Source organism: Acromyrmex echinatior, chromosome 5 (assembly GCF_024713525.1).
Source record: "Acromyrmex echinatior isolate Ae372 chromosome 5, ASM2471352v2, whole genome shotgun sequence".
Lineage (NCBI taxonomy): Eukaryota > Metazoa > Arthropoda > Insecta > Hymenoptera > Formicidae > Acromyrmex > Acromyrmex echinatior.
Genome location: NC_141856.1, coordinates 3,646,698 through 3,659,252, shown reverse-complemented (window position 1 = coordinate 3,659,252; position 12,555 = coordinate 3,646,698). Strand labels below are relative to the sequence as shown.

At 33.6% G+C, this 12,555-nt stretch overlaps 1 protein-coding gene across 1 annotated transcript; it reads right to left on the bottom strand.

Moving 5' to 3' along the window:
- Nucleotides 1-11,110: 11,110 nt before the first annotated feature.
- LOC147909698 (uncharacterized) lies at nucleotides 11,111-11,446 on the bottom strand. Its single transcript, XM_087406152.1, has one exon. It carries the CDS (start codon nucleotides 11,444-11,446, stop codon nucleotides 11,111-11,113), a length of 336 nt encoding a protein of 111 aa, XP_087262278.1.
- Between the last annotated feature and the right edge of the window lie 1,109 nt (nucleotides 11,447-12,555).

Genomic DNA, 12,555 nt, shown 5'->3' with positions numbered 1-12,555 from the left:
CAAAAATCGACCCAAAATTTAACATGTATTCCAACTATAGGAAGAATACCGAATCCACTTTAATAGATAAATAAAAAATTATTTGTATATTGCATATAAAGGCACATATAAAGGCTTTTTGATTTATTAATTATAAAATTATTGACATCATCCTTATAATTATATTAATCATACTTATAATTATATTAATCGCACTTTTGCAATTTGATTGATTATCAGAATTTTCATTCGGATGAGAATTATAAAATAATATTTCACAGAAAGTACTGATCGACGTAACATTATTACAGAAACATGATTTTTTTTTGGATTTTTTCTAAAGGTAAATTAAAACGTTTAGAAATATAATAAATATAATAAATACATATAATTTCAATAATTAAATAAAAATATATTTAGCCTGTAATATATGTTTGTTAACAATGTCACTTATTTAAAAAAAAAATTATGAAAAAAGAAAAAAGGAATTGATCATGAGATCTCTAACATTCAGATCTCGCATCTTACGCGTGAGACCACGCCGAGGTCTTGCAAATCATTTCTATGAACATGGTATATAACGCTCATGGAAAATCATAGAAATATCAATATCCCGTAAATTATCGTGTTTTGAAATTATTTTTGCTATTATACATAAATTGGAGGGATATAGGATTAGCATAATTTATTAAAACTTATATGTTATCTATAATGTTCCTTCTCCTCTTGATTATACACATTGAGTGGCCGAAATTTTTCAGAAAGCATTTTCGGTCGCTAGAAACAAGCGATCACATATATATATATATATATATATATATATATATATATATAGAGAGAGAGAGAGAGAGAGAGAGACTCTGAAGGATAGACTCGCTGTTTCGTTCGACGAGCACAGCTCGGCATGCGGAGTCTCATCGATTACAATCGGAATTTCTATCCTTTTTTGTTTTTTCTCTGTCTCACTCTGTCGTACTTCTGTTTCAATAATTCGTTCTGCAATTCAAGAATGTGATTTCTATCGATTCTGGCATCATCGCCGATGCAGCAAGGACGCACGATTCCTTCTCTAAACAACGATCCTGATATATATATATCTATATATACAAAAATATATTATTATGGCGTTTCCGGCTGATAATATATTGCTGGTTTATTTACAATGGTTCAATCCATTTCTATAGTTGAATAGCGATACTATTTCGTTTGCGCGCGACCGATAAGAAGAATGGCGTTTCTTACTAAGACTCGACATCCGACTCGAGTCAAAAATGTGCTGTATACAATAATTTCAGACCTTGCATAAGTAGCTGGCGATTTACAGAAAACCTCAAAGAACAATACTATGCTTGCAGAAACGAGTTACGAACTTTAGTATAAGAGCAAAGAGTATTCGAAAATTTCATTTATATGCTACGTCTACTACGAGATTGCCGCTTATCGTTCTGACATCCGAGCAGAAAGGAAGCTCAACCGAAACACACATCGCGTTCCGAACCTTGATATATGCATGTGTAAATAATTCAGTAAATAAAGTTTAAACATGTGTTGTATATATGTACACGCACACACACGCGCGCGCGCGCACACGCATACATACGCACACGCGTGTGTATTCGTGCTATTATATATATAAATATATATATATATATATATACATATACATACATATACATATATATATATATGTATGTATATATATATATATATATATATATATATATATATATATATACATACATGTACATATTATATATATATATATATATATATTAGGTGTTGGAATTAATTCGTAGCGTTTTACAAGTGATGGGAAGTACTTTCATTAATGCATTTTTTAATGCTCATGTGAAATAAATAACATTCTTTCATTAAAAAACGCTACGAATTAATTCCAACACCTAATATGTTATTTTATATATATGCATCAATAATTTACTAAATAAAATGTACAAGTATGTAAAAGACAGAACAGTGTAATTAAAATAATTATCTTCATTTGTATTCATATGTAAATAATATGGTATGTTTCTTGTTTAGGAAGAAATTATTTCAACAAAATTGAAATAACTAATATCATATTTATTTTATTATTTTTCCTCTCAAAAGAAAAAACTTTGACCAGGGCACGTTTATTGATATGGGCCTGAGTAGGTCGATAATTCAGATTATTTCTATGGTTCAGCGACGCACTTTTCATGACAGCGTCGCTGTAGGAATATCGCGGAACTAAAATACTGCTTAGTTTCATGGCTTCACGTCAATTTCACTCGTAATATACAAACGAAATTTTCGGATGCATCTTTCTCTTATACTAAAACTCCTATCGCGTTTCTAAAAGCATGGGATTGTTCGTTTAGGTTTTCCGCAATTCGCCAGCTGCTTTTCATGAACGTGCAAAATCTGAAACTCTTATATGCAATACATATTGTGATGTGTTGACTACAGAAGCCGATAACAAAACTGTAAGTCTTTAATTTTCTTTCATTTTTCGTATTCAAATATAGCTGGCGAATTGCGTTGTTGTCGATATTTTAATTGTGGAGAAGGATTTTTCAATCCATAAACACAGTTACGAGAAAGGTTTTCAATATTTAATGATAAAACAGGACACTCCAGCATCTCCTTAACGCGTGGCGACATGTCACCGATTTGATAGTATATATATATATATATATATATATATATATATATATATATATATATAAACAGTATATATCGCTTTTTTTATTCAATCATAAATATTAGTTACGCGCGATAAGACATAGATCGAGTAAAAGAATATATACGTCGAAAATCGATCGAGCGCAAGGGGTACCGTCCCTTGCCGCCAAGTCTATCACTATCGAGGGAAAAAGCGAGATATTGGGAATGTCCTGATGAAAAAGCATCAAAATCGTGTTGCTCATCATCAATGTCATCAATGTCATCAAAGTATAAGTCATAAGATATCATATTTAGAGTGACTAGTACTAATGCATTTTATTCTCTGCTAAAAAAACGAATAGTGGTTAAAAAATTTTTTTCGTTCTCTTTTTTCAGAAAGCGCTGCTAGCGATGTTCGAGCCATCGATCGCATTCGAATGCTGCAAACTATTAGCTTTAGTTTTTAATAAGTACGAAAACCGATGTAATAAGATGTGAATAAAAAATTTTTGTTCGCATTATTATATATGTATTGTCTTTTACTTCCCATCCTTTGTCTCGCCAGGAAAAACTGTATTTTCAAAACTGTGTCGAAAAAAAGGACACTTGTATTCTATTGATTCTTCCATCCTTTCTCTAACATGATTTTAAGTGTTTCATATGCAGCGCAAATGTTTCCTAGATAGCCTCGCTATGGCAAAGGATGCTTCTCAGAGTCAGTCTTTGCTGAATCCGCGTGCGAGTCTAACAGAAGAGTTTAATATATAACGTGAGTGATTTTTTCCCCAAAGTGCAAAAGTATTTTACCATTAACGCTAAATAGTAGAATACTTTTACACGTTTATTAAGTAATTGTGATAGTGAAAGTGATAATATTGCGATTTTTTTAAAAAAATTTCGTCGACTTTTTTTTCGGAATATTTTTCATAACAACAACGATGAGTAATTTACAGGATTTGATTAGAATTCATTACGAGTATCCCGTTGAAGGAGTAAGTTGTTTTTTTTTTGTATCAAATATTTTAGTGATTTAATTTCTAACGTCTTTTACTTTTCTTTTTTTCAGTACCTTGGTCGATAACGAGTCCAGCTACAGTTGCGAAACAAGGTGCAAATTATCCCCTAAGTAAGTAAGTATAACAAATAGATTTATTTTCTAATCCATTTTTTTATAATACTTCTTTTAAATTCATTTTGTCCATTTTTCAGGGTGTACTTCGTTATTATGTTCAAATAAGAGGATTTATTAATATAGTCATATGGCAAATGGTACGAGCTGATAGACAGCGGGACCAGGAGGAACAAATTGACATATGGGAGGAAGGTGACTTCTTCCTAGCCGAACTCTTCGGCCTCCGACCGTACGAGCCCGATCCGGAGCCGGAAGATTGGAATTATAAGTATCATAAATTTATATTATATGCGAATTTCTTTTCTTATATGTTGCATGCTAATGTAACGCTTTTGTTTTACAGAAACGATGGCGTCTCATCATATATTTAAAAATTTTTTAATTTTCATTTTTAATTTTCATTTTTTAATAAAAATTTTTTTTAATTAAAATTTTTTATTATAATAAAATTTTTATGTAGTGTGAAAAATATACGTAAATTATATTATATCATATTAGCTTAGACGTTTCCTTTTCTAATTCGAAAACTACAGCCAGTATCTCAAAATAGTATAAGAATTTTTTATTCGCTTTGATCCATTCTCCGCCCCCAATGTGGCCCCGACCCATCTTAAGAGACATACAGGATGGCATTTATATACAGGGTGGCATGAATATACGGCCCCATTCGTCCCGAGCAGATAGAGTGGACTAAACTGAGTAGAAAAATCCTCTACCATTTTGTAATGCTCGCAATAATTAACGAGATATTAACGTTTAAAGATAGCCGAATACGTGCGTCTGCTCGACTTACTATTGTCAAAGATACGGCCCACAGTGCGCGGGCTGCGAGGAGCGGGAATGGCCTAGCAGGCGCGCCGCGCCGTTTGAGCTTAGATGCTCGCGACGGTAAGCCCCGCTCCTCGCGGGCCGCGTGCTCAGTGGTAGACTTTTCTACTCAGTCTACTTTAGTCCACTCCACCTGCTCGGAACGAGTGGGGCCGTATACTCATGCCACCCTATATATAAAAGACTGACTTTTCTTATGTATTTGCGTTAATTATTTGCTTTAATCTGTTTATATCTTTCATGTATCAACGCAATGTTCGCGTACGTGCAATTCGACGAAAAATGTACTCGTCACAAGGAAAAAGATATCGTATACTGAAAATATAAAAAAATTCGATAAAAGTGCGATTAATTTTCGAGAACAGTAGAATATAAAGTGCAGTGAAGATGAATACTGTATAGGTATGATTTTAATCGTTGAGGGGGAGTAAGTGCTTCATTTTCTGCATCAATTTTATAATACAGCAATTTTAGATTTATTTTGTTTTCAAAATGACTGCAAAAAAAAAGGAAAATGAAAATCATACGCGCGTGATCAAATGGACGAAACATATGATATGTATTTACATTCCGCTATGCTAATTAATCTGCACTGCTTCTGATATATAACACTTGAACTCAATCATTATAAAATGTATTTTAAATGTTTTTGTTATAATTTGTCATGAATCATAAATATTAATTTGTATAACTCATTTTAAAAGTAATGCATTTATAGCGCTAATTAAAAGTTTATTATTCATTTACAAATAATGATTTATAAAATATTTTCTCTGTTTGAACTTATAAACGTTTTTTTTTTAATGACATGTTCATTGCATAACAGTACTTTTTATCACATTGCGAGAAAACAATTGCGTATAATGTTTGTAAGATAAATAAAACTATATTTTCTGAACTTGTATTATAAAGAAACTAAAGAAAAAGTAATAAAACAAATAAATTTTTGACGAATGAGCGCACCGCCTAAAAATTTGGTACAATCGACGTCAGACTTAATTCTAACTGATAGTGAGGTAGATGTCCGCGTAGGTAACGACAATAAAAAGGTCTGTAAAATTATATATTTATACTTCATTGCTCTTACCTAGATAGCATATTTATAAGAAATATTTATTACTATTTCGAATATTGATCATACGAGTAATATTCTAAGAATCGAGAAAGAAAAGACTATGAACTGCAGAAATATTTTTTATTTCCACATTCTTCTAGAAGAAATACAAAATGAATATATTTTACTTTTACTTGTATAAAATAAATTGAAATAATGTTCAATCATCATCTGATGAGTTTTGTAAGATTTTTTTTAACATGAATATGTTAAATGAAAAAACACATTGTCGTACCATTTTCGTTCTCTGATAAAAATCTCAATTTTAAATCATTTATGTCTTTTTTCCATAAATTATGTCATTTTCGTCATCATAGGACAATCGAAACACGTTCATATTTAACATTACTTTAAATATGAAGCGCCACTACGATCTAAATGTTGAGATATTGAACTATTATATATATTCACATAAATGAATTAATTTCAGAAATGATAATTACGTACCGATATGGTTGTTGGACTTTCAATGCAATCAATCTGAAATATTAATAATCCCCTCAAATTTCCCAAATTAATCTTAAAAAACTGTAATAAACTTATTGCGAAAAATATTGCCTCGACCGGGAGTCGAACCTGGATCTCTTACATTCCGTGCGAGCGTCCTAAGCCTTTAAATTACTGAGACCTTAACAATATTCTTCGCAATAACCGATATGTATAGAGAGTTATGCATTGTAGGCACGCGTATATAAACAATAAGATTGGAAACAAGACCGTTTATGTTAAATAACATTACTTTAAATACGAAGCGCTACTACGGTTTGAATGTTGAGATGTTGAATTATTATATATATTCATATAAATGAATTAATTTCAGAAATGATAATTGCGTGCTGATATGGTTGTCGGACTTTCGCAATTTGAAATATTAATAATCCTTCCAAATTTCCCAAATTAATCTTAACGTTCATATTTAACTAATATAAGCAATTTCAATTCCTTGTTTATTTGCGCTAATCTCCGGAAAAAGGACCTAAATAGAATTGTGCCTTTAATTCCGCCAATTAATTCTTCTTTCTAATTTATTTAATGTATTTTTTTATTAATAATGATGAAGAAATTTACAATGCAATGAAGAAGCGTATAAAAAACGCACAAGAAAAGAGCAGTGATAAAAAAAAGTAAAAACAATCCATGTTGTTCCTAAGAATAAAAAGTAATTAATCTGCAACATACTCATTATTAGTCGTAGTAATGTTACTTCGTTACAATTTCTTCTCTTATATAATCAATATTATTCGTTTTCGTTTAATCAATATAATTCGCAAATTAGACATGAACAAAAAAATAAAGAAAATATATCGAAAGACGATGACAGAGAGCAAAGAAATGTGATTGTCAAACAAGATGCGTTGAATAATATATCAGTAGATTTCAGGACAGAAATTTGTTTAACGACATAATTTTCATCAAATGTTGATACTTATATATAAGTGTACTATTTTCCTTTTAGAGCCTGAAAGAAAAAGTGTTTAAAAAAAGAAAACGATGAAAAAACACGAATAATATTAAAATTAAAGCAAGAAAATGAAGACAATAAATTGCATATTAAATCGTTAACAGAATTAAATATAATCTTATAACGGAAAGTAATAGGATATTTCAATGAATTTAAAGGTGCGTGTAAAACATAAAATTTTATAGTTATACAGGGTATTTACTCCCTCTAACTTGATCGTTTAAAATATTTCCGTTTTGAATGATACGAGAAAATACCACAAGAGATTTTGATTTAAAAGAGCACATATTATGATGAGTAAAAAATTTTGATGAGTATAAAATTTATCTGTCATTATTTATAGCTGCGGCAAATCACATAGAAAACCAAGTTCATGGCATTCGTGAAGATGGCACATTTCCAGTGGGAATCAGAATTCGTGATGATTCCGTAATTAAAATAACAAATCATTAACTGCGATTGCGTATTTATTGTATTTGAATATGTACCGATATTCATGGAACGGAAGTAAGCTCGTTTTTAACGAAATTACAGTTACAAGTTACTTTTTAAAAAAAAGTAACTTAACTAGCTTGCTTTTTTGAAATATTTCAGTTTGTCGCATATTTTATAGGTTTCAGAATTATGAAATTGTTTTTAAGAAAGAACTAAAAAATAAACAAAGAAGTAACGAATAATTACTTTTTAAGTAACTATTCGTTACTTCTTTGTTTATTTTTTCAAGCGGAAATTCAGTCAACGCGAATGTTCACGTAACAGATTACAATTCTTTATTTGAACAATTCACAAGGTTGATGATTTCACAAAAAAGTGTAATAAATTTTAAAGTTGATGATTTCACAATACAGTAAAGATAAATTCGGATGGAAATCAACGTTTCTTTCTTACAGGCGAATACCCTTTCGAATCTCTGTAACGAGTCGACCACGGCGGTTTTCTTTAGGCAGAGCGTCTTAGAGGCAATTGATCTAGATAGTGGAGCGTGCGACTAAGAGACTAACTGCGATTAAGAGAGCGATCAACGCTCGATTCGGCCTTTTATCGATTTGATTGAACAAAAGCTCTTTTTGTCAATCGCCTATAAGATTCCCTAAAATTATAAATGTTTGAGGTGACCTCATGATTCGGGCCGTGATTGATAATTTTTAACGAGGATAGCCAAACGGCACATTATCAGCAACTATGATTGGAGCGTGAGCGAATTACGCTTTTCGCGTCGCGCGAGCACACATGCGCTATGATCAACCAGAATTATAATTGCCGTTTTTAACAATTGGTTTTTTATGTATGTACATTTGATTACAATCTTGGCTTTCACAAAGGAAGGTGATCGTCAAGTTTATTTGGAAGCTTCTAGAACAATTTTAAACAATATAGAGTTTCTAGATGTTTCTAAACTACATGCCGTACATATATTAGGTGTTGGAATTAATTCGTAGCGTTTTTAAATGAAAGAATGTTATTTATTTCACATGAGCATTAAAAAATACATTAATGAAAGTACTTCCCATCACTTGTAAAACGCTACGAATTAATTCCAACACCTAATATTTATTCCATAAAATCGGCTTTATGGATGCTAATCTCGAACAAGTTTTTTTTTTCAATGTAGATTTATCTTGGAAGAAATGTATGGGTTCCCAAAGCATCATACAATGCGGTGGTGAATTCAGCTCTAGCTTTATGGTTGTAAAAAACATGGCTCTTGTTCGGACAAGAGGTTTTGAAAAATATCAATGTTACAAAAATACAAAGCAACAGCAAAAAGAATAAAGAAAAAAGATTTAAACTGAGTGCAATAAAACTTCTAGCCATAAAAGGTATAGGATAACTCCGGTATATATGCCGCATCTAACAAAAATTTAATTTATCAAGTATTGTTTATTATGTTTAAGATAAACGAACTATATCGAACTATAACTTCTGCAACGTAAATCCCAAGCTGGCGTATTTGCCAGAGTTATCCTATGAGGAGCAAACTTTCAAAATGCGTTTTGTCCAAAATTTGTAATTTTCAGGAAACGAGAAAGAAAGAAATTACACAAGGAAGCTACGCACTTTACAGAAAATAATAATATGTCAATCAGTAGGACGTGAAACTTAAACAAATACTAAACAATTGCTAAAAGATAAACAAATGCATTTTGTCTTTAGTAAAACATTATTAGTAAACATAATAGTTAAAAAACATAATGCACTTTGAAATATCTATGTTTTTTCAACATATAAATTAACGATGAAAAAATGTTTTCTGAACATCTCAGAGTAACTTATAATATGAGTCTTCCAACACTGAACACTATGCCACCCCTAATTACAAAAATGAAATTTTGGACAAAACGCATTTTGAAAGTTTGCTCCTTATGTATTCTAATTTGAAGTTATTAAATTGATGTGCGAAACAAAGATTATAATCGCAATAAACGAGAATGGATTGAAATGATTTAAAAATTGAAATTCACTCTAATTTATCCGAGTTTGCACATTAGAGCTCGTAGCTGGATTGAAATAAATCGAAATGAATTGATATTTAAGGATATAAATTTATGTTCATAAATTTTCTGTTCATGAAATGGATAGAAAATAAACAACGACTTGTAAATAAAATCCTGTAAATATTTTTTTTATTTTACGGGAAATTTATTATAATATTAATATACATATGTATATGTATATGTATATGTATAGAATAACATTTATAATTCTTTCTTTATAAATAGAATAGTATTTTTACATTCATTTCTTTATAATTTTTTGTAATATTGTATTATTTAGTTATCGTCATTGGTTGGCCAATACTAAAAAACTTGATGAGATAGCGATTGAGTGTGAAATAAGAAACGTTGGCTTACACCTTAGCCGAAAAATAGCTGACATGAACCGACTTAAAAAGCAGCATTAAATGATAAAATTTTCTTTCTTCAATCTGTTAGGGAGAGGTCTTGATGTTCCCGTTGCGCTATGTGGAGCGCTATTTTCTCCTTATCTGAGATCTGTGTCTCCTGCCTTGTGGCTTGTCCGTGTCGATATTGGCAGAGTGTGATAAAAATGAAATTCACCCTGTCTTGATATAAGACCTCTTTTTATTATACTTGAATTACACGTGCGTCGTTTATGAATAAATATAAAGTTAAATAATAAAACTTGTGCACCAGTCGTGCACGTATTATTCGCGAGGAGGTCGCATCTTCTAGAAAACCATCTGAGAAGCGCGGCGGTTTACACGAAGGCAACATAGTCGCGCGCATGCCTTCCCATTCGGTGGGCACCATCAGCGACACGACACGTCGCTAACACGCCGCGATCACGCAGCAAAGCCAACGGGCTGGTATCAAGTCCGCTGAGCCACACAAACAATGATAAGCGCCAACATACCGCCGCCCTTGAAAGAATCGTCTTTCAATAAATACAAAATGAATATGTTTGATCCACAAAATAACATCATGTTGTTAACGATGAAAATAATAATACTAAGACATGAACATGAACAACAAAAGATACATAAAAAACGTGAAATTTCTAATGTCATAACTGAACTTTAGCTTTCAATTGGAAGTAGACAGAGACGAGTAATCGGTCGCTTGTAACTGCCGTTAGCAATACGCACCGTTACAACGCGTGCTATGGTATCCTTGCCTGGATATAGGTCTTGAATTCTTCCCAGAGGATAGTGGAGGATGATCTCCATGATAGTGAAGGAGTGTTGTCTTCCTTGATGGTGACCATTTTGCCGACATGTACGGACGGTTCGTTTATCTGCCACTTGTTACATTCCTGGCATTGGTGAAGGTACTCGCGGGTTCATCGTTTCCAAAAATGCTGTCGCAATAGCTGTATGTGCTGCCATCGGGAGAGACGGTTTACAGGTACCTCGTCCAGGGATGGTTCTGGATACGCTGTGAGAGGTGTACTCATTAAAAAGTGCCCGGGAGTTAGAGAGGTGAAGTCGTTAGGGTTCTCGGAAAGAGGGACGCGAGTTCAATATCGCTTCAATCTGGATGAGCAATGTTTCCAGCTCCTCGCGTTTCAAATTGGAATTCTTTGTAATGCGAACCAAATGTCGTTTGGTCGCCTTCACGGCGGCTTCCCATAAACTCCCATGATGGGGAGACCGTGGGATAAAGTGCCATTGTACTCCTGGAGTTCGGGTTTGATTGTCCTGGATATGTTGTTGAGTTGACTCATTACATAGCAGATCCCTTAACTCGCTCAATTCGCGTTCGGCGCCGACGAAGTTTAGTCCAGTGTCAGAAAAGAAATCCGAAGGGAGACCTCTTCTTGCCATGAAGATTGACCAGGCTCGACTGCACGATTGCAACCATGATAATTGTAGAATCCGTCCATAAATAAATGGATGCTATTGGACAGGTGAGACATTTTGAAATCTTGTTGATAAGACGAGCCAACAGCAATGCACCACATAACTCGAGGTGCGGAAGCGGCAGACTCTTCAACGGCGCCATTCTGGACTTGGAACAAAGTAGATGTGTGCGATAAGCACCGTTAATTGAAGTGAAGCGTAAATAAATGCATGCTCCGTATGCAATTTCGCGTCTGAGAACTCATGCAGCTCCAAACTGGTATATTCTTCTGTGATGGTGACAAGACGAGGAATGCGTATGCCCTGCAGTTCCTGTAACTCCGCTTCGAAACGTCTCCATTTGGTATGTAATTTCAAGGGAATCGATTCATCCCAATCAAGCTTGAATTGCCAGAGGTCCTGCATGATGGTCCTGCTTGGCGAGTAATGTAACTCGACCTAGCAGCCCCAGTGGGTCAAAAATGAGAGATATGCGTGATAAAATGCTTCGTTTAGTAGGCGTCTCCAGAGGAGGCAGATGATTGATGGACGAATACTTGAATACGTCTGCTTGGCAATCCCATGCAATGCCTAACGCCTTCTTTTCGGAGTTCTTGTCTGAGGATAAGGTGAATTCTCTTGGCTCGCTGGAATTCTGATCCTGGAGGGCAAGAGCATTGGATGCCCATTTTCTGAGCTCGAATTTCCCGTCCTGCAGTAATGCCGTGATCTCCTTCTTGATAGAGAGAGCTTCATCTATTGAGTCGGCTCCCGTGACGAGATCATCCACGTAGAAATCTCTCAATGTGACGCTCTCGGATAGCAATCCGCACTGTCCTCCACTAACTTTCTCAGGGCTCTGATAGCCAAGAATGATGCTGATGACGTACCATAAGTAACAGTGAGTAACTCGAAAGTCTTGATGGGCTCATCTGGTGACTCTCGCCAGAAAATACGTTGCAATGGTGTCTGAGTTGAATCGATCAGAATCTGCCGATACATCTTGGCTATATCGGCTGTGAGAGCGATTTTGAATGTTCGGAATCTGGGCAAAATGGAGAAGAGATCCTCTTACCCTACTCTCAATGTGTCGT

Coding starts and splice junctions, on each gene's coding strand:
- LOC147909698 (XM_087406152.1), bottom strand. CDS start 11,446: ATGGCAAGAAGAGGTCTCCCTTCGGATTTCTTTTCTGACACTGGACTA.